Source organism: Paralichthys olivaceus, chromosome 9 (assembly GCF_024713975.1).
Source record: "Paralichthys olivaceus isolate ysfri-2021 chromosome 9, ASM2471397v2, whole genome shotgun sequence".
Taxonomy (NCBI): domain Eukaryota; kingdom Metazoa; phylum Chordata; class Actinopteri; order Pleuronectiformes; family Paralichthyidae; genus Paralichthys; species Paralichthys olivaceus.
In genome coordinates, this window is record NC_091101.1 from 8552005 (window position 1) to 8575811 (window position 23807).

Sequence of the window (23807 nt, forward strand, 5' to 3'; positions counted from 1 at the left end):
AGAACCAATCAGCTCGGCTTCCTGTGTTTGACCTGACCCTTCACGCATTGTAATTGAATCTTTCAAAAGTGAGACTGAAAGGGAAGAAGAAGTTCAGGAGAGGAAAAGGATCCTGTGCCACCTTACAGAGACATAGCTCTTCACACTGCTGAAGACCAGTCTCAACTACAACACAACTTTAACAGCAAACAATATGAACAACAAAAAAAGCATTATTAGCCAATATTCAAATTAAATGTTTTGGCAGTATCTGCAAGATAGCACTTTCAAACGCAAGTAGTGTATGAACCCTTTATATACAGTCTGAGGTATCAACTAACAACTGATTTCATAATTGATTCAGATTCAGATTTTTTTTGTATTAATCCATTATTCATTATATGTATTAACATTAAAGATCAAACTATCATAACATCACAGAGCACAAAAAATACAGAAACAAATAATCATATACTGCATCAAAATGGTGTAAATTAATCATTCAACACTAAATGTAACAAAATATGAATTCACTTTTGTTAACTGTGGAAAGCTTATTGAACACATGTATTATTATATTATTCTTATGTGCTTATGTTTCCAGACAATATTTTTTAAATGTCAGGCTGTGCAGTGACTGAATGACTCAAGTTATGCGTGTTCCTGCCATCGCTTTTTCTCTTATGAAACCATATTATATAAATCTTTCTGGGAAACTTCTGAGAAATTATTATGAACCTATCGAGAGGTTATACACCAGTAAATTAGTGTTTCCTTATATTTAACTCTCAAGATAAAATATTGGGATTTAGCTGCATGTATTCTCTCCGGCTGATCCCTTGCTGGACATACTGTGTGTGACTCATGTAAAAACATCCAACCAGCCCCCTTCATTGCAATTAAAGCGTTTTCACTGAGCCAAGCATGTGTGTGGCTCTTAGCAGCTCCCCCCCCCCCCCACTCTGTGCAGAAGCAGACAGGTCAACCATGGGGAGAGGACCACCAGCTCACCGGATCCCTGCCTGTCAGCAACTTACACTCCTCTAGGACTCGGAACAAGGTTGTGTTGACGGCACAGGACGGGAGAACCACCAGGTATCAACACCTGACACACACAAACACAGGCTTCCCCCTGAGCAGTGCTCGTACTGGAATATTCTCCACTACATCTGGAGGAAGCATCCCAGCACCATGTGTTAGGATGCACAGGACAGAGAGAAAATAGGACATGACAGACTCTCCCTCTGCTTTAATCATGTTTAAAGAGAAGAAAGGAACCACTGAAGGCTTAAAATAGATTAAAAACTAGACTTACCTTAACTTTACAGAGGGACGTGGAATTTTAATTTCAGGTGATCTAACTGCTGGCAGGAATGACTGACAACTGGTGGATCAGTGGGGGTCAGAGTGTTTCGGGAAACTCCCAACGAAGCGTGTGTGCTCAAACAAACTGCAGACGTTCCGCTCATCGAAGTATCTGGTAATAGGCAAAATACAGGAACTGTGTCAGTTTAGGGCCACTGATGATGATTGTGAATGTAGTTAAGTCTGTGCTGATGATGATTGGAAAGGACACAAAAAGGGTCAGAGGTGGCAGAGTGCCACTCTGGAGGACTCCCATCAGCTACAGGGTTGTGGGTGTGTTCATGTAAAGATATTTGTGTGTGCTTAGACGGCACCTGTAATGGCTCCCAGCTGAGACTCACCCCCCCATGGGATATGGTGAACTGCAAGCGTGTGTGTGTCTGTGTGTGTAATGAGGCTCTGGCATGCGAGTGGCAGAAGGCTGCTTCCTCCACAGGTGACACCTTTGACCTCTCATCTGTTCCCTGTTGGAGGAGAGAAAGAGGAGGGGTGAGATGGAAAAATGAGGGACATCTTGACATGTGGAGGTGCAAACTTCACAGCAATGAGACAACAAAAGCAACAAGTAAAACATGTTGAAACTTCTTTTAATGACGTTCTGTCGGTGCATATAAGTGCATTGTGATCCACCTCAGTGGTTACGGCTACATTAAGAAAATGTAATATATTCCAGCCCTTTCAAGGCAAATATTTATCGTGAGATCTTTTTGGATTCATTATTTTAAAAAAAAAGTTTGAGTTACAACAGTGCAGCTAAAACTGAAAGCAAAACACAGAGATGCACAAGGAGAGCTCCTCGGTCATGCAGTCAAAACATGCCCTTAACAATTTTCCATCAGTGAAGGTACAAATACATACATAAATAACTATGTTGGTCTTTGCATGGTATGCATACTGAATAGCCCATTAGAAATGAGGTATTGGCTATTAAACAATACACAATTAAAACAACAACAAATTAACACATCGCATAGTGTTATTGCTGAGCTAATAAATATTAATAAATACATTTTAAATAAGAATGTGCAAACGAATGCTATCTTAGAGTGATGCAGTTAATACAAGGACTGTAAACACCTCTTAAAATATTTCTCTCCTGCTTTGAGGCAACTTCTTTATTCCTTTGAAGAGAAAAATAACTCAAACAAAAAAGAGAGCACAGATTTGCAGGCATGATGCATCCTTTCGTTTGTTCTTTTTCCTCTTTTCGCTCCCTGTCTCTTTCTTGCTCCTCTTGCTCCTCTCCCTCCTCCAACTCTTGCTCTTTTCTGCATCATTATAACGCCTGGTCTCGCAGCCTGGACAGCCTCTGGGAGAGCTCGTCCTGATGCCAACACAAAATCACAACAATCAGTAACAGCAAACAGCAAAAACACAACATACAGGCAGACCACTATTTTGAGGTGTGAATATTTTCCTAGAGGGATCTGTCAGTTTTCAAAATCTTTCTCCTATTATTATATTCGTGGCTATTAAATGGGAAAATCCTTCTTGGTTTAAATAGTTCCGCAAGTCAGAAAAAACATATGTCAATGAATCACCGCTAGACAGAGCACTTAACCCTTGAGGAGATGGCTGCAATAGTGGAGTCCAGTGGTGAGTTGTCAGGATGGAAGATGTATCAAACCATCTTTATCAATCAATCAATCAAATTTAATTTTTATAGCCCATATTCACAAATTACATCATGGAGCTTAACAAATGTGAGGAAGAACTACCAAAGAGTACTTTTAGGAACAACTCAAGTAACATGTGACTTGTTTTTGTGTCATGGTGTCGTCCTCCATGAAGATAAAAAAGCTCCAGCAGAAGCTTTGCACCCTGTCATATTTAAGTGCAACAATTATTGTGCATGGTGAACATTCATATCGATGGTGGAGATGTGTGTTGAGTTTAAAGAAATCTCGCTGGTAATTTAATAGTTTTGTTCATTGTGGAAACCCTGTTACCTACAGTATATATTTCAAGCTGACAACAGCCACTGTTCAAAATTACTATTATTCAATATCCACCTTTCACTTGTACAGGGGGTGAGTGTTTAAGTTGAGTATCACTTTCTTTTATTCTTTTATTCTAACAAAATTGGAGAAACTAATTAATGTGAACCAATGAGAACTACAGTGTGATTTGTAACACCCATTTGTAACAATTATCTAAATTGTCCTGTATATCCGACCCCAATAATCAAACCCTCATGCAGAATGAAAAATATTAATTATCATAAAACCTGACAAAGTTGTTGGTTTTTTCTATTGAATTTAATTTGAAGCACAAATAAACTTCTGTGTGTTTTCCTGTTGGAGGGGGAAGTTTATGGTTTTGTACATAAACGTTTTTTAACCACTAACCCAATCAACCAAACACATCAAATCGGGAAATTCCCAGTGATAAGACTGTATGTGTCACCTGCTCTGTTGAGGCCACAGTTGAGGCCAGTGAGGTAGTCTGGCCTGAAGGAAGCTCCAGGTTAAGATCCAAACTGAAAAAGAGAGTGAAAGATACACACAGAGGCAGTTTTACTATAAACAAAGAAAATCAACAAAACAGAGGTCATTAAGTCACTGTCACCTTACAACACAGCGGCTTTAAAACTGTAGCATTTCTTGTTAAAATCAAATTAGTTCAAATAAAGCTTTAGCAGTTTATTCTGACTTTTTGAAGTTTTATCCTTCTAGATTTAATAAGTAGGTATAGTATGTTTTTATTTCACTGTATTTATATTCTTCTTTATTCGTGCTTTTGCTTGTCTCATTGTTAATGTGCTCTTTAAATAAGGGCTGTACTCACCCGGCTTCATCAGCCATCTCATGCAGCAGCATATCCACTTCATTCTAAGCAGCAAATGGGAATTTCAAAATGTTTGAATTCATTCTGGGACAAGAGTGTCCTCACAAGCAGCAGCAGGAGCAGTTTTCTCTTGTTCTGACAGAAGGGTGCTTGTTACCTGAGGTGTCATCAGAGTCGTGGTGTTGCCCATCGTGTCTTCCATCTGAGCGGTCTGCACGTCAAGAGTTTCAAACTGCTTTTCAAACTTGTCCATTAATCCAGAGACCTAGCGAGGAGGGTGGAGGCACAAAACAAAGTTTCAAAAGTCTGAAAAAAAATCATATATCAGCTTAACTTTGTTTTGTGTATGGGTTCATGCTTTACCTTCTCTAGGTTCATGCTTTTCAGTGTAGCATCCATACTCTTGACCACCCCAGACATGGATTTAGATACCTGTGTAGAAAACACATGAAGTACAGTCTGTGTTCTGCTTTATTTAAGTCTGATTTTTCATGATTTAAAACAGGGTATTTGACGTCAAACTGTGAGATGGTTGTTTACGAGTCTTATCTTAAAGTGCTGTGTCCTAATACTTCCACTAGGTGTCACTTTTAGCTTTTTAACCAGATACTTTTTCAGGACAACCTCTCATCTTTACACCATCCCTAACATTTCAAAGATGATCCTAGTTGAGGATTAATCTTTGCAAATTCAAAAAATCAATAATTGATTTTAGTATATTATATGTAAGGGCTTTATTATTCATTTTTTATAAAACAGGCAACAGCATTGCAACAAAATACAGATGTTCATGAAAGGTTTTTTTTTTCCCACTATACCATCTCATGCTGTGCTTCAGTTTCTAAAGACACTATTGATCTCGATTTTATGAAAGGAGGCCTGTCTCACAGTGAACCTGCATTAAAGCATTTCTGAAGAGGCTGACACTCTTATGAGAGCAAGATGCTAATAGCACAAAATCTCAAGCACATCTAATGACTTAATGTAATTGGTGGCTTTTTGTTTATGGATCAGTCTCCTTTTTAAAGAGCTTTTAACTTTTTGCCGTGAAATGGTTTCATCCTGTAGCTCTATACCTTGCACAGTGAATGGCATTATCTGGTAAATAAGCATACCCATAGTTATGACAGTAGTATCACATATAGGTTAAAGCCATGTCATTTCTACATCTCTGACCTGCAAATACACTGGGCTACACTTAAGATACAGACCAAGGAGGCAGAAGGGGGTGAGGTTGATAAAGCTTGACTACCGGCTCTGTTGCTTATCTGAAATTACATGATAGGACCCCGACAATGAACTGTAATGTCCCGGCGTTGAATCCAACTGTCTCATCCTCATTTCATTCATCTAATTTATCAAAATCTAATCAAGAAAGAAAAATAATGATAAAAATGTTATAATGTTGACCAGGCTAGTAATGATAAGTTTAAAATGCAAACACCGTACATTAGGAGACTATCTGGAATAAATAAAGAGGGAGTAGGTTTGGTGTGTTTTTCCCTGATTCTCATTTCCCTGTTTTAAAATACAACACCCCAAAAGGCCTTTGTGACTCATCGACATGCAGTCCTGACCTGGTTCAGTGTGACAGCAGTCTGGACCCTGGATGCCACTGCATCCACACGGGCGCTCATCCTCAAGAAGTTAAGGGACTGGTGCTTTTGACGGATGGCATTCTCTGCATGGATCCTGGCTGCCTCCATGTTACCCTTCTGGACGGCCTGAGAGACAAAAGAAAGAGGAGTATATATACACATTTAATACAGAGTGTAGTTATACTGCAGTTCAGATTGGCCATGGCTCCTGGTCTCTGGTAAATCAACACATTTCACAAACCAACCTGCTTCACTTTTGCCTTTTCGGCCTTTTCTTCTTTATCACATTTCTTTGAGTTGCGCTGTAGCTCCTTGGCCGCAAACTTGAGGTTGAATAAGTGTTCTGTGGGACTAGTCAAAGGATCATTTAGAGCAGTATTTGTAGGAATCGCTATTGGATAAGCATTGTACAATATGGCCAAAAATGATCTGCAAATGAAAAGATTAACATCAGTCCATAACAATAATCATCACAGTAAATGTCACATTTTTTTCAATTTTCCCATGAGTGAAAGTTGTGGTTTTAAACTGTTCTTTATGAGCAGAGAATAACAAACTGCAAAAGATTTTCATATCTGACAAAGCTCGATTATGTATATGCATAGGCATTATATTGATTTATAGTATATTTAACCCCTCTATATATTGCTATTGATCAAAATTATATTGACATGATTATTGATCATGTTTTACCACCCACTGGATATATAACAAAGCATCTGAAGACATTCAGCTAATTCAAACCAACTCAGTGCAGAGAATAATAATAATAATAATAATAAACTTTATTTGTATGGTACATTAGCAAGTGCTCCATATACATAATACCAGAGAATACGTGCAGTGCAATTACAAAATTAAACAACTAAAAGATGAACTGATTCACCAAAACACGTTTCACAGCTATTAGCTCGCTAACGCTCCTTGTTTTCCTTCAAAGCTGAATGACTGGGCAAAAGTTACAAGCTACATGGTTAGCTACCAAACCAAGCTGATATTTAGCTAGCAGCTACCTCCACTGATAGATAACCGAATACCATTAGCCAGGAAAGGATACTCTCCATATGCGACATGATGAGGTCTGACACGAACAGATATGTATTACAGATATCAAACTGTTTTCAGTCACTAGCTTCTTTCTCACACTTGTTTATTTTGATTTTTCAGGCTGTATTCAAGGTCGGGAGCGAGGCAAGATCATTCACTCACGCGTACTTCCGCATTTGCTTAAATTCAGGGTGGCAGCTCGAAACGACTGTTTCACAATCCGTGGAGTGATTTTTCTTCATATTGGAGTTAAATCTACATTTTATACCCAGTTGATTGTTATTATTGATAAACTACTTCGTATGAAACAGATGGGGCTGTGTGGGATATGATTTCTGATAAACTCGATTAAGATTGCTGTTTGGAAAACGGCACAGGTACTATCTTGACTTCATCTTCCTCTTTGGACACAAATCGTTAATACCTCTCTCTCTCTCTCTCTGTGTGTGTGTGTGTGTGTGTGTGTGTGTGTGTGTGTGTGTGTTTGTGTGTCTGTGTGTGTGTGTGTGCGTGCGTGTGTGTGTGTCTTTTGTCTCTCTCTCTCTCTGGGTCTCTCTCTCGTCGTCGTCACGTCACATGGTCACGACTTTGCATGAGCGTGCACGCGCCTCTCTACGTCACGAGCGTTTGAGAGACGGTCGGGGCGCGCGTGTCCACAGCAGACAACTTCCATCCAGGCTAAAAATAGTTTGTTCCCGGTTTCGGTAGGTTGTGGTACACGTCTAATGACGTCATCTGTGCTGTTTTTGTAAAACAAAAAAAAAGGAAAGGAGTAAACTGACCTTTTTTTCTCCAAAGCCACGCACTGCTCGCCTCAACGCAATTTTTTCTGTAACTTTATTATTTATATATAATATACAGGGCCTTGTGTGTAACATCTGGGGCTTATGTTTTGTCGCGTGCACTGAGGCAGAGGCAACACAAAGGGAGGGATCAGGCTGGTTGGTGGGGAAGAGATGGAGATGCATGGAAGAGAATGGGAAGAGAAAGAAAAGGCTTCTTGTGTGTACGTGCACCGGCCAGTGGAAGGGACCGGGGTTGGGGTTGGGCTGGGGGGATTAACGGCTGGGTCAGGGGGAGGGAGGTGGTATGACTCATGCTGTATCTGCTGATAGTCTATGGCCACTGCACGAAGATATAATGATTTGTGTCTGACGTGGATGAGGGGTGTTTCAGAAATGAAGTGTTCGGCCATTACAAGAGGGTCTTTTTGGGGGGGGGGGGGGTGCATAAACCTATAAAGTTCTGATGTCAACCCCTGCATGACCATGGACTAACATTTGAACTGTGGCTCTAATGATTTAAGTCAATTTAAACAAACAAACAAACACATATTTAAATTGTGTTATTTAGTGTTTTTTAGTGCTGCAGTACAGTTTAACCATTGACACACACACACACAACCTAATTCTATCCCCAACCCTAAAACCAAGTCTTAACCCTGAAACAGCCATTAATGTCAGAAACAGGTCAGAAAGGGAGGATCGGCCAATGTGTCCCCACTCTCCCAAAATGTCCTCAATCCATAGAGTGTATGCTCAGAATGGTCCTCACAAAGATACACACACACACAGTGCGTCTGTGTAACGACATAGGGTTTACCTCCATTTACAAACGCAGTGAAGAGGCTGCCCAGCTTTTCCACTGACGTTATTATGACCCTGAGAGTCTTTTCCACTCTTTAATCGAGACTTTTACAACACACAGGTCTGGACTAACGCTTCCCTCGGAATTAAAGTCGTATTTTCAACTTGTTTTGTTAGGGACAATAATGGAGCTGCTGCACATACTCCAGAGCACCTGTTAACGCCACCACCACCACAACAAACAAACCCCAACATCACACACACACACACACACACACACACACACACACACACACACACACACACACACACACACACACACACACACACAGTCACAAGTGAATGACGGCAGGTCGCCATGGAAACTGCGTTACGCTCCGGGCGGTCGGGGGAGAAAACAAGAAGAGCGCGAGGACTCGTCTCGGTCCTCCTCATTTTCAGCACCACGCGCCCCCCGGACAGCGCCCGCCCGGATGAACTCTCGCGCAGACTCCAGCCCCGCGCGCCTCGGAAGCGACAGAGCCGCGTCAGCACCGAGTCTCACCGCCGGAGCTCACCGGGACCTCAACAGCGAAACTAACCCGAGAGGAGACGCGCACTCCGCGGACCCGAGGCTCGGTGGATACACGAGGTTTTAAATCCCCTCTGTAGGAGCCAGTCGCTCCATCACACGCCACAGCAACAGGTAAGACCCTTCCACCGCCAAATAATCAACTTTGGATGCATGTGCACTTACATAAACTCAGAGTATCCACCGATTCGCTATCCCGCAGCTTCTTAGCCGCGGTTAATTGCGTTCATGTGGCAGATTTCAGATGTGAGTAAGTGCGTGATTAGGTGATGAGAGTGAAGCCCAGCAGGACAGAGTGAAACTCAGCGAGGGACCGAGGATCATTCCCACTAAATCTTATAAGTAGTGATGGAGCGTGAAACTACAAGAGGTGAATTATAACCCCCAGCTCCTGGGTTTCAACTCCCACTTCTTACAAAAGTATTGTCAGGACACAAGTTTAGAAGAGGACATTTAAAGATCCTATTCTCTATATGTTTTCACAGTATCTACTTAGACATATACCCTTATAGAACAATAAAGATGGTCAAAGACTTTTAGGATTGCAACAAATGTTGATCTTAGGTGAATAAGAAGAAAGAAATAATGATATTTAGATAAATGCAAATACACAAATGTCATGGACACATAAGGCTACCCAGGCAATATTTACACATCTACATATAACAGCTCTATTCACTCTGTCCCATATGTTTAAGATAAACAGACATATAAGTCCTACATTTTTTTGGTGCTAGAATTTATCAGAGACTATAGGAAACTATAAGTTCCCAGAGAACGTTGTCTATGTTTGTTTTAGACTTATAGCCTCGTGTCTATGAGACCCTCGGATTTGTTGGGTTGTCATTGGCCATAGATTATGTGAGAGCTGAGCCGATACGCCTGGATGAGTCACTCAGGCTGCAAGTTTGCAGAAGCGTGCGAAAGGGAAGGGGGGGGGGGGGGGTAACAGGGGCCAGCAGAAAAACAGTCCTGCAGTGCCTCCCTGCCTCCTCAACACATTGTTTCACTGTATATATATATGTGTGTGTCATTGTCATCGTCTGTATTTATCACATCTGGATGTTTGGAAGTCCACCCATGTGTCACCCACACATCTTTTAGGACCTTTGTGTTCAGGGCTCAACTTCTTTGTCTTGTGGTGAGGATGTCCCTTTTTAAAGTTTCCTTTTGTAGCTTTAACGGATGTTATGGAGTAAAGTGCTGTTACTGAAAATTGTGCAAGTGTTTGTGGTTGTTACAGACAAATGTATAGCCCTCTGGTGACTGACAAACTGTTACCAGAAAGCATCCCATTACCACTCATTAGTATCCCGATGTTTACCCTGCTAGTATTGACAAATCATAGCAATCAGCAGCATTCAGCTGTAGCACTGAGTGACAACTATTGATTAAAGCAAACAATAGATCATAATGGGCTGCTATGAACCACAGTTGCACACTCTAACACAAGTCCCCCCCCCTTCTCTCTCTCCTCAAAACACTCCGATATGCGCCCACTAACACACGCTCAATAATCACATAACAGAGACTCGTCTGACTGCAGCTCAGTTTGGAAAATGTTGTTTGGGTTATTAAAAAATGAGTCTTGTTTGCAGAGATTGATTGATGGAGTCTAGATGCGGAGTGCTGCGTGAGTAACTGCCAGGAGGATTACACATGTGAGAGCCAAACAGAGAAAATAATTGGCAGGTGTTAAATTTCGCTCTGTTTCGATTTGTCTGGCAATTTACAAAAGGTGTTGTGTAACAAAGGTTGAATGTGTGCAGCACTCATTGTTCCTAATATACACACATCATGTGCTGCACAGAGACACGAAAACAGATGTGTGTCTTTAATTAGTGACGTTGGTGTGATTAATGCAGTCTGCTGGTGATGACTCATTCAGCCTAACCCTTGCTCCTCCGGTGAAAACAATCAATAATCAAAGATTCAGTCTGGCTTTACATGTCATTATAATAATGATGATAATAGTAATTATAATCCTCTTACACAATAATTACTTATAAATACATTTTCATTATTTATAATGATATAGCGCTGGTGTGGACTCTGATCTAGATATTGTATCTGACTGAAATAGAGTGTGTGATTTGTATAAAGAAAAAAAACTATGAAGAACTTGGTCAAATAAAAATCTAGTTAAAACTATGATGAATGTCAGATTATATAATTTCATTCAAATACATAATTTTTTTGCAATGTCAGTGAGCACTGTGGGAAAATTCAGGCAAAGCAAATCTACATGCTTTGCTCCATGTGCCAGCTTGTCAACACAACATTTCCATTTTACATTGTGGAAAAGCTGTCAGCCAAACTGTGACTTCCAGACAGCACACTGGCAAGGAGTGTGAGCAAGTGCTAAGTGTCTGTGTGTGTGTGTGTGTGTGTGTGTGTGTGTGTGTGTGTGTGTGTGTGTGTGTGTGTGTGAGAGAGAGAGAGAAAGAGAGCAAGAGAGTTAAACACATAACACATTTTTTTTGGGTAGAGCTGTAATACATTTTCATCCTTCCTCCCTCTAGGGCAGCAGTATGTCCGAAACCAAATCCAGCCAGCGGTTCCACAGCCTGAATGCCGAGCAGGTGGAGGTTCTCCATCAGGTCCTTTCCGAGGTGGTCCCTATCCACGGACGTGGGAACTTCCCCACGCTGGAGCTGCGTCCTCGAGACATCATCATAGCCGTGAGGACCAGGCTGCAGAAGCAGGGGATCACTGTGAGAGATGTGCGCCTGAACGGCTCCACGGCCAGTCACGTCCTCGTCCGAGACAACGGGACAAGCTACAAAGACCTGGACATCATCTTTGGAGTGGAGCTGCCTAGTCAGGAGGAGTTCCAGGTACGATTAGTGTGGTGCTTAGTTGTAGGAAGGAAGCAGGTCAGTGTAATTAGAGGAAAGCATTAGGGTTCATTCTGCTGTAATATCTGTAAGCACGGCAGTAAATATCTACTCTCTCTGGGGTGTTGCAGCATTGATTTCTGTTATGCTATAGTCATTATGATGTTCTTGTAATCGTAAAGACAATCTCATTGCAGAATATTTAACATTAAGGCTGATTGAATAGTAGTGATTTTGTTTTTTTAACTTCATTATACAGAAACCACAGGAGTCTCACAGTATTCCCATTTAATAATACAAGCAGAACTGCAAAAAGATTGCAGTCATTAGTTGTGGGTGTCATGTTGTTGACCTCCTCTTTTCCCAGGTCATTAAGGAGTCCGTGCTGGGCTGCTTGCTCGACTGCCTCCCTGCCGGCGTCAACAGGGAGCGGATAAGCAGTGCGACAATGAAGGAGGCCTACGTCCAGAAAATGGTGAAGGTCTTCAATGAGCACGACCGCTGGAGCCTCATCTCCCTCTCAAACAACAGCGGCAAAAACCTGGAGCTGAAATTCGTGAGCGTGCTGCGGAGGCAGTTTGAGTTCAGTGTTGACTCCTTCCAGATCATTCTGGATCGCCTCCTGGAGTCCTACATGCAGCAGGAGTCACGGCACAGAAATAATAGAGTTGAGCTGAAGGAGCAGGAGAGTCAAAGTAAAGCCTCTCATTCTCCACTCAAACAGGCCACTGCTCCAGAAACAGAGAGGCCCGCTGGTGGAGAATCATCCAGCAAAGAGGGGGCTCAGGTTAGCCAGACGCAGCAGAAAGATGAGGTGCATGAGAAGGAGTCGCAGACAGACCTCTTACAACAGACTGAAAATTCAGATCAGACAACACAGTCTAAAGTGGAAGAAGATGAAAAAGACAAAACACCTGCAGACCTGAAGGACATGTCACAACACAAGGAGACAGAAGTCTCTGACCAGACAGACCCTTTGTCAGAAACCTCTGCGAAAACTGAAACACCAGCTCAGATTCAACTCACACAGGAGCCGGAGCTCTTTGACGAGACCGAATGCTCAACACAGGTAGAAGAGTCGGAGCAAACCCAGCCCTGTGACAGCCCACAACCAGCACAATCAAACCATAAGGAGCCCCCTGTCCAGAAAGAACTGTCCGACCACAGAAAACCACCTGATGAACAGAAAGGTCTCACAGAGCAGATGGGACAGTCCGAGTTGCCAAAAGCCTCAAACAATAGGCAGGCAGAGGAATCACACACACCAGACTCAATGACACACACTGATAAATCAGACTTCTGTGAGAGTTTCAGTGAGGATCAGAGGAACAATGAGAAAGATAGCACAGAACGTGTGTCTGCTCCAAACACTGCAGCCTCTCCACATGCTAAAGAAGAGACACAGTCAGAAGATGAAAGAAATGTTGAAACGGAGACAGGCGAGCAGATAGAAGCAGAGAGGAAAAATGGATCAGAAACAAGCGAAAAGACAGAAGAGGTTTCAGCACCAGAAGCAAAAAACGTAGGAAACACACAGGGAATTGATTGTTCCTGCTCCTTCTCTTCAGTATCTCTAACATTTCACAACACACAGGATACACCGGAGATTCACAGCACAGCACACACAGATTACTCAGAAAAATCCCCCAGCGTACTTGATGCCGATATCCCTCCAGATACTCAGGATATTTCCCCTGCACCGCCCAGCCTTGTTTCTGACAAAAAGACCTCCTCCTCTCCTCCCTCCTGTAAGGCCTCAGAGAGACTGTCTCACATGGTGGTGCTCAAACACTCCTCCCCCAAACCCCCCCGCAGGATGTGCAGGAAGGTTACCCCGAGTCTTTACCCCACTCTCGTGTCTGAGAGTGAAGCTATCACACTGTTCTGTCTCGATCCAAACCCCTGCGCCAGCCCTGAACTTGATGTAGCCTTAAACCCAGAGTCGACAGCTCCCTGTTCAGATGCCACAATTATCACAACAACCGGTATCTCTGCGAAAACAAACCCTGAGTCTGAATCCAACCCTTCCACTAACCTACCTTCAAACCCAGACCCTACCTCAGCTCCTGATGCAGCCCCTGATATCTCAGCTTCCACTGTGGAACCCACATTATTACCCCAAGAGCCGCCACCCTCCTCTCAGCCAGTTGCAGAGGGTTCATGTGAGACAAGTATTCAGAGCTTAGAGGAGACACTATCTAAACAGGAGGTGTTTGATGAGCAAAGCCAGTCCTCGCATGGAGAAACTATCTCTACTCCCAACCAATCAGAGCCTCTAGACTCAGCGGACAGATCAGTTTCACACACCAATGTATCCACCTCAAGTACCCAAGAACCTGCACATACCTCAGAAGTTGAGCTCGGTATTGAAGATGAAAACAGAGAGACCCAAGAGACGGAACCAAATCAGCCCAACAATAGCCCACAAGAGATCGTACTCACCCCCGTTTCCTGTCTCACCCCTCCCTTACTCAGCCTCTCCCCTCCCTGCTTCACCCCCTCGCCCCCCAGCCTCAGCCCTCCCCCATGTCTAAGCCCTCCCCCTCCACTGCCCAGTGTTGTCGGCCTCGCCACCAGCTTTAGCTCCCAGCCCCTGAGTTTCAGCCCTACCTCATCCTGTCTCAGCTCGCCTCCGTACCTCACTCCCCCTATGCTCAGCCTTAGCCCTCCCCCACTATGTCTCACCCCACCTTCCCCCTGCCTCAGCCCTCCCCTCCTCTGCCTCACCCCACCGGTGGAGGCTGAGGATCTCGTTCCTCAGGTATCTCCAGACACAGAGCCTTTGATATTGAACACTGACAGCAAGGAGCAGATTAAAGAATCATCCGCTCAGCCACAAGTTAGTCTAGTGCAGTTGGAGGATAAAAAGGAGCATGATTATATCTCACCATTGCCTGGGGTTGCAGAGCCTGTCTCTTTTCCGATCACCATCCCGAGCTCCACCTCGCCTGTGCTGCCTCACTCTCAGCCTGGAAGCCCAGGGGAATCTGGCCCTCCAAAAGCTGATGAGGCTTCCAGCTTGGTGCCTGAGATCAGAGAGGCCCCTGAGGTAACCGCAGACATGCCTGAAGAGAGCATTGCTCCTTGGGCGTCTGGCTCAGTCCCTGCTGTTGAGGTTCTAGCAGAGAGCATGTACGGTGACTTCAAGGCAGCCATGGACCACCTGCGCTACCGCCTAATCGCCACCAGGAACCCTGAGGAGATTCGGGGTGGTGGCTTGTTAAAATACAGCAACCTGTTGGTCAGGGACTACCGACCAGCCAGCGAGACTCAGATAAAGACACTGGAGCGCTACATGTGCTCACGCTTCTTCATCGATTTCCCTGATGTGCAGGAGCAGCAGAGAAAGATCCTATCCTACTTGAAGAACCACTTCATCGGCGAGGAGAGGAGCAAGTACCAGTACCTGATGACGCTGCGCCGCGTGGTGGACGACAGCACGGTGTGTCTGATGGGACACGAGAGGCGCCAGACACTGAATATGATCACAGTGCTGGCGCTGAAGGTTCTAGGAGAGCAGAACATTATTCCCAACACAGACCATGTGACATGCTTCTACCAGCCTGCCCCTTACCTTGCAGAGCACAGTGCCCCCTATCTAGCAGAACCCAGCTACTGCAGCTACTACATACCCCAAGGGGGATCAACTCTGCTTTACCAACCTTACCCCTTACACCTGCACACACAGACTGGACTAGTGTAAAGCACACACACACACACACACACACACACATACACTCAAACACACATCACACAAGGGGAAAGGTGCTTGCCATGAGGAAAAAACTGGAGAATGGAAATATAATCCAGGGATAAACTGTTTGGTCTATAATAGACCTATGCGGGCGGGATTGAGTGGGTTTTTACAGTAAACTCCCAGAGTTCTCTGTAAGGTTCTAACATGATTATATGTAATTATCTGGGCTTTGTGGGAAAATAATAATTCTTCCGATATTGTTAGAATTCCAGAAAATGCTGTATGCACTGCATGAGTCATCGCCCTTTGGTCTCCCTTGGAAACCAACTGTGCTGTTGACATTCACACACATGCACGGACACACACACACAAACATACACACACGTGCAAACACACTTCCAGGTTCTTGAATTGTCGTACACTCTTTTCATGTTCTTACTGTGTTGTTCTTAATGGCTTTGTTCATAATGTGGACCTTGCCTGTGGTTGATATTGTGCATGGATAAATTAGGACTGTTCTCTCACTGCCAAATACTGTGTGACTACTATGCTTCTTAACCAGTTTAATGTAACGTCGTTATTCTTTTACTGACGGGGGTGTATTCTGAAAAAATACAGAGGGGAAGTCTGCTGGTATGTACAGTACTTTTATCAAAACGCACACATGCATGCATAACAAAAACAAACAAATATACATGCATACATACATTACACTGTATGTACACAAAGTTAGACAATGCATGAGTAGCTGAATATAGAATTCACATTCTGAAGTCAAAGCAAAGGCTTTTAATATAATAAAAATCTATCTATTTTTGCAAAACTTTCCAAGATAATACTCAGTGGTAAACAGACTGGTTTGTTCCTACAGAAAAATGCCAACTACAATGCCTTTGCAATAGACTGTACTGCGCATCGATTACAGTATATTGTGTGCAAATACACTGCATTGTTTTCAGGTAAATTGTGTTGAGACGTAGTGCTTGATTTCTTTCCTTGTGGAGTCTTTTCTGTAATCACGTGAAGTACTGTACCATCTAGTGTTGATTTTTTTATTGCTAATGTTTACTTAAGTGGAGGTGGTCAGGTTACAACCATCTTTGGGTCATCGCTAAACATGGCAGACACACGTCTGTCCAAACTTGAAGGAATAACATTTAAACTCCTGGCAGCATGAATCAGCATCCTCAAATTCACTCAGTTCAGAATCAACAAGTTCAAATCCACATCAAACCTATGACCAAAGATGGTTCGGTAGGGAAATCAAGTGCCTAAATGTGAGACATGATTGGCATGTCTTTATCTCACTGCACTGGGGGTGTTACTGGGGTGGGCTCGGGGTTGGGTCAGGTGTGTGTTCAGTTGTTGACCCCTGTTATTGCTGCCCGTTTTGATGTCTTCTTTAATGTAGTCCTTTGTTGTAGTTTGTTCATGTACATTTTGATAAAATAAAGGTGGAAACTCAACAAACCTACAGATGTGAGAAAAAGTGAATTCTTTAAAAAACTTTCACTTTTTTTCACTTTTTGCTCCAGTCTCACTCACCCCCCACCCCACACACCTCTTTTCCCCAAAATGACATTCTCTACCACTAACGTACTTAGGTGTGACCGTCAAATCACGACGGTGCCCGGAGAGTCGCCCCAAAGCTGTGAAATTCTGTCTGTGAGAGGCCTCTTATCGCAAATCACCATCCTTCAGATGTGTTTGGACCCGAATGACGCACGGTCTACGCAACACAGGAGGCTCAACAATGTGTAAATGTGAGGAGAATATGGTTAGTGAGGTGTGAGACGGCGAGGGGAGACAGGAGAGGAGGGGGCCTGAGAATATGTGTGTGTCTTTCAGTGTGTGGGTTTCAGATGGGAATATGGGCAGAGGCGGTATCAGGTGGTCCCCCTCTCCACCTAGTAATTGAAAAGACCCACAGTATAATGAAACAATGGGGATGCCTTCTTACCCCCTCACTGCCTCTCTCTTTTCCTCCCTTTTCACACCAATGATGGGTCATGGGCATTTCTACAGGGGGGGTCCTCGTGTGATGGCAAGTAGTGGAATTGCCACCCACCATCTATTTACACACACTATAGGCTCAACCTTATGTGTGCAAGGTTGCAAAGCATGTGGAAGAGCATGTGATCTAATAGAGTCTGTATCAGTGTCTCACAGACCTGTGAGCAACTCGTGTCCACTTGGGGTTTCCATAGAGACGGAGACAGGCAGCACCGTGGGCGCAGAGAGCATGACGGAAGACAGGGAAGACCCACACACCAAATGAGGGGGAGAGAATGAGATGAAAACAGAGACAGAAAGGAAAGGTAGGTGGGTGAAGTGAAAACGAGAAAGATAGTGGACAGAGAGAGATGGATGGATGCAAAAATATAGTTGAGACGGAAGGACAAGACAGTGAGTCCGGGTGGGGGTAGTGTGTCTGTGTGTGTGTGTGTGTGTGTGTGTGTAAGGAGAGGGGGGGAGCAGGGGAGTTGATGTGGAGAGCGTGGGAGGTTGTCAGGCCCCCAGTCACAAGGGAGTCACTGTGAGGTGGCTGCAGTGACGGCAGCAGTGATGTCAGAGCAGGGGCACACACACACACACACACACACACATAAACACACACACACCTACGCACACCCACATGTACAAGTGTGCACATACACACAGTTGCATACACATTCATTTTCCTAATGGCCTACCCACCCGTCCACTCTCGACAAACAAACTCACTTAGACCATAAGAGGACATCACCCACACATCTGTCTCTCTGTCTCTCACACATTCGATCTGACTTGTCTCCTCAGCACTGTTTATAATCATCATCACACAGGTTCTAAAGGTTTAACAATCAAACGTTTTTTATTTGCACATGTCTGCAGGTGTTAAAATAGGAATAGCCTTCGGGCACATACAGCCTCTGGAGTATAATCGGAGACAAAAGCATCAAGTTGGTGTTGGTGTTGGAGCTTAAGAGATAAACATTGCTCCAGTGTGAATCAAGATCATTATGGCTGCCAGCCAGTTTATTTGAAACCCTTCATCTTGTCCTGCAACTTAATTCCTCTGTAACTTTCTGTCGTTTTCCCGCCCCCATTTAAAGTGTCATGTGAGGGCGTTATTTATGGATACCATTCACCATTAAATAAAACTGGGATTACAAAACACTTGCTAACACACAGTTAATGTAGAAACTGTAATCATTAGTGAGGATCATGCTCCTTCTCAGACAGAATTTCTGCTTCTGTGACTGATGAACCCCGGGTAATGAAATGGATGCGTAGTATTCACCATTCATAATTTTTTCATTCACTACAATATCCCCCCCCTCCCCTTCCCTTAACCCATACCACCCACGTCCTCTACCTTTTCTCCTCTCTCCCTCCCTCCCTATAAACTGTGTTCCTCCCACCCAACTGCTTCCTTGACTGCTATGACTCAGTCCTCTTCCAAACGAGGGTACAAGAGGATAAAAACCTTGATGAAAAACAGCCAAGAAAACCATTTCACTCAAAGAAAATGGAGCAATTGCCAAAGAAAGTGGCTGCTGCATCTTTGGTTCTGTGATTCAGCCTACACACACACACACACACACACACACACACACACACACACAGACACAAACTCCAATCCTTCCTAGGCAAACACACACACACACCTCCACCTCATTTAAATTGAAACACTCTCACTTTATCAGCTAATTCATCCTTAAAAGCAAAATTGGTTAGGCAGGGAGGAGTGTTTCAAAAATAGTTTTTCATTTCTCTAGATAGAAGCCTGTGTCGTCACGACTCTGTGACATGGATGAATGATTTCTTAAAGGCGAACATGCCAATTGCTCGCAGTGCATGGACCCTGAATCAGACAACCTTGAGGAAGTGAACCTGTCATTCATACAGCTTTGTTATTCCTCGTACAGCTTCCATCCATCCGTGCTATTTCCAGGCTCAAATTGTACCATAATTACTTTAACTCCTCTTGCATCAATCCACATAGTGCACCGGGTGTAGTTTGAGATGATTATGTCTCCTGAATGGTGTCTGTACTATCTGTCTCTTTGGTATTGAATCCATTCAGCAACATGTGGGTCGCAGGGACCTTACTTTGTTAATTATGCAAACTAAATATGCAGCATAATGGATCATAATGGTGGCCATGTGACACAGACACAAGCTTACATAAGAGGCGATCAATCAGGCGGACAGAAAGGCAGATTTACAGCAGAGCGAGGGGTACGATTTAGTGAGCGAGGCAGCACAGCTGTACATGCAGCTGGCTGGTGTAGACATTACCAATTATTTAACATCACAAAGCACGAAGTGTTCCCATTATCTTTTTTCTGCATCATGTGGCCTTAAGATTCTGTGACAGAGGATTCACTCTCGATTGATATTGCACCCATGGCAAACAAGGTGATTGGACAAAGTTTAGAAAGACATACACCTGTGGATGGTCCCATTGCGTAATATTACCCAACAAATAATCACTTATTTCACATCACTTTTATTGTTGCTTGTTTGGCTATAGCTAAAATAGCGAGCTAGGTATTACCTGGCAAATATGACAAACAAATAGTGAGTATTTGACCATGTTATTTGACCTAAACCCCCGCAATCTTCAACCCAAAGTGATGTCTTTCATAAGGTCCCATAATTCACACTAAATGTCAGGGCTCAACCCAAACCATAAAGGTCAAGATACCTTTCTGTGGTATAGATCAGGGTAAAGGTTTGAAACCATTTCTAACACTCAGAGTGTTTCCAGTAGCCTCAATATCTCTGAAAACCTTGCCTGTGACCGACGTGACCGAAAACCTAATGTTCTCTCATGCTCATCACCTGGGTAACACCTACAGTGCAGCATGGTGGTGGCAGCATCATGGTATGAAGTGTTTTCTGAGCAGCAGGGACAGGGAGACAGGACAAAAGTGAGGGGAGGATGAATGAGGGCAAATACAGTGAGGTCCTCTTCCAGACCGCATTTACCTTTAAATTAGGATGATGGTTCGCCTTTCAGCATCACAATAACCTCAAGTATACAACCAAAACAATGCTGGGGTGTCTGTGGGACAAGTCTCTGACTGTCTCAGAATGGTCGAGCCAGAGACTGGAAATAAAGCTCAGTGAAGGTCTGTGGAGAGGTGTCAGTTCTCCAGCCAACTGGACAGAGTTTGAGAGGATCTACCAGGAAGACAGGGATAAACTGCCTAAATCCAGGTGTTCAAAGCCTCTGGAGACTTTGAACAAGAAGATCTGAAGGTGTTAATGCAGCCAAAGAGGCTTTTTTTTATTTATTTCAAATGAAAGATTTCAGTTTTTCTTCTTTCATTCGGTCTCTGTGGATTTTTCAGGATTATTTGGAACAGATTAATAGACATAATGGCATTTTATCTATTTAGAATTACATGTACAGCACATTAAAATGTGAGTGTTAAGGGGTTTCTAAGTATACCGTATGTTTTCCAGAGCAGGGACTGTAATATATAATTTGTTTTATTTTTAAAGTGCTATTTTTACTTCACTAAAGGATCTGAGTGGCTCTTTCTTTTTTTTCTGTATGACAAACAGAAATGATGGCCTGACATCATCAGGGAGGTCAGGGATCAAAGTCTGAATTGTTTGTTTGAGTGTGCGTATGTTCATGTTTGTATTGGTGGTGGTGGTGTGGGTGTGGGGGTGCAGCTGCTGTTTGTGTGTGCTGCTGTTTATGCCTGTGATCCATAGCACTGCCGCTGTTTGCACTGAAGCCTGTATTAGCATGGGACTGGGAGAGGGGAGAGGAGGGGAGTGTCTGTGTGTGTGTGTGTGTGTGTGTGTGTCTACACTGATTGACGTCACAGACGCCCACTCATTTCAATGTTGTCTGCGTGTGTGGAGAGAATAGATCCCCATCTGCATCCAGCCCCCCCCCCCCCCCCCGGTAATCTCCTTCTCTCCCTCTCCTCACCCTGCCGCTTCCCATTCACTGTACATCATGGCCCCAAAGAGAGAGTGCAGTGGGCCTGGCAGATAAACAAGACACCTAAACACAAACAATTTAAGACAGCCAGACAGCAACATCCTTTCAGAGCATCAACATCTGTTCATCTCAGGCATCACTGAGGTCCAGTCTGGAGGGATGACATTTGACTCATGCCTTTTCACACTAAATGTGACTGTGTACCTGTACTGTGTTGGCAACTTGAGTGCGTGTTTGTGTGTGTGTGTGAGCACGTGTAAACACAACAAATGCTCATCCACATTCACACACCAGTATCCCTGGTGACGACAGGACATGATTTAAATCACTTCCTCGTGAAAGGTCATCCTCATCCTTTACACCGAGTATTCTCTCCCTCTCTTTGTACTACACACACCAGCACACATGCAAAGGTGTGGGGGTGTGCATTTACGCACAACAAACCCTTCTCACAGCCCCCTCCTGGGTGTGAGACCTTGACCAGAGTGATGTGGACAGTGGACATGAATGGGTGAGTGTGGGGGAGGAGACAGGGGCCTGGTAATGCGTGGGATGACAGAATAGGATATGTGCATGTTTAAAAAGGGAAAATGGGCTATTTTAGTCAACATATCATAACCTATCAGAGAGACAAGGGTGAACACTGCACGGCTGGTTCACAACTCCCTTGGGATTACTGCAGCTAGACAATAAAAGGAGACAGGAGAGGATGGTGCAGGAAGACAGGCAGATGGTCGGACAGACAGTTAAGCTCGCTGACAAACATTCAGTTCAGACAGAGCAGGGAGAGAGAGAGCACACACACACATGCTACAGAGTAATAAGCTCTTAGATGTTTCAACACTACGTCTCAGTATCAAAGCCGTCAGAGTCAGGGAGGGCTCAAAACATGAGGTAATAACAACACTTATAATAATAATAAACTTTATATGGCACATTTCAAAACACAGCAACAAGGTGCTTTACAAGTTAGGAATGGAAATCTGTAGACCACACAGCATTAGAGCATAGATAGAGGAACCAGAAATGTTACACATGAGAAAAGAAAACATACAATTTAAAAAAATGAAATAAAATTATTATAATGGTTTTGAGTCGCATGGTTTCTGCTTCTGAGCACAGACCCTGATAGCTTCCTACAGTTTAGAACTTTTTTTTGGTTCTCTTTTTCCACTTTCATTTAAGACCTGTGCATGCAACATTTAGAGATTCAGCAGCAATCAGTGTAAATAATCCTGGACCAGCTGAATTGAAGACACTTGTATAGGATATGTAAAAAATAAATGTAAGCCCTGTCTTCTTAAAACTTGCTCATCTGTTCTCCAATAATTATCAAGACACTTAATCTGTTTAGTACTATTTGAGCCATATTCACCATATGAGCCGCTCAAGGTTCATATCCAGATTTCACCTTGCCCAGAGCATCTCATGTTTGCCAAGAGTGACCCAAGTTTGTTTTGGGATATTTGGACCACATTTGTATGTTTACAACTTTAGGCTTACATCCATAAGAAGGTCAGAAGTGCTGCATCATTGCCTGGCGTGGCCCACATCCGTAAGCTATCTCTTTTAGCAGATTTGGTGAAGAGTCTAGCTGCTGCGTTTTGGACGTGATGGGATAAATGGATGATTCAGTGAAGGTGTAAGAGCTGAGGAGAATCATAAGATGAAAGAAGGTGGTGCAGAAAAAGAGAGGCCATGGTGTGTCTGAGATCTGAAACATTCTGCCCAATCAATAATCTTCAGTTTCCCCTCACATCACAGCACTTTTTCAATAGATCCTCTCTCAGGGTTCCATTCAGAGCCTCAGAACGGGCTCTTAATTGAACTGCTGGTTGGAAACAAGAGGAGAAAAAGCAAACAAATCAAACAGATGATGCTCAAAAGGGGATTAAAAGAGAGTATGAAGGAGGATGAAGGCCTCGAGGGATCCATTTCTGAATGTTTTTTCACAATGGAGCCTGTAATGATAATATGCCTTAGGCAAAAATAAAAACGCTTTTAATCAATCAGCTGATATATTGTAACGTTAATACCATGAGCATGAGAGCTCCTCAGTGTTTGCAGGGGGAATACAAAGATAAGTAAATGCTGCCATCTAGCGACGGCGCTGTGCAATAACGCTCTGCACACAACAGAAATAATATCGACAAAATGGAGCCCGGTGCTCGGCCATGACAATGCAGGTCAGAGGAGCTGCAGCTGCTGCACAGAATAGCGGAAGAAAAAGACTGACACAATGAGCATAGCTTTACCTGCTGTGGAAGAATGCAGGAAGTGATTCTCAGTTAAACTGACACTGCAGAGAGCCTGCTGCAGCCAGATGCAGCAAATCAAATGCTTAAAAAGGATTATAATGCAGAGGGGGTCACCAATCGTTTTCATTATGA

At 43.5% G+C, this 23807-nt stretch overlaps 2 protein-coding genes across 2 annotated transcripts; one reads left to right on the forward strand and one right to left on the reverse strand.

Annotated features, from left to right (window-relative positions):
• Positions 1 to 1914: 1914 nt before the first annotated feature.
• Positions 1915 to 7204, reverse strand: LOC109624207 (charged multivesicular body protein 1b-like). The gene is made up of 8 exons (XM_020078748.2): positions 6787 to 7204; positions 5975 to 6072; positions 5709 to 5855; positions 4495 to 4563; positions 4289 to 4396; positions 4132 to 4175; positions 3751 to 3823; positions 1915 to 2668 (listed from the first exon to the last, which is right to left on the reverse strand). Exons 1-8 carry the CDS (start codon positions 6800 to 6802, stop codon positions 2621 to 2623), a joined length of 603 nt encoding a protein of 200 aa, XP_019934307.1. The 5' UTR covers positions 6803 to 7204; the 3' UTR covers positions 1915 to 2620.
• A 927-nt stretch (positions 7205 to 8131) lies between these two features.
• LOC109647162 (bromodomain-containing protein 4) lies at positions 8132 to 16941 on the forward strand. Its single transcript, XM_069531601.1, has 3 exons — positions 8132 to 9047; positions 11456 to 11770; positions 12138 to 16941. The coding sequence occupies exons 2-3, from the start codon at positions 11465 to 11467 to the stop codon at positions 15471 to 15473; spliced, it is 3642 nt and encodes a 1213-aa protein (XP_069387702.1). The 5' UTR covers positions 8132 to 9047; positions 11456 to 11464; the 3' UTR covers positions 15474 to 16941.
• Positions 16942 to 23807: the final 6866 nt, after the last annotated feature.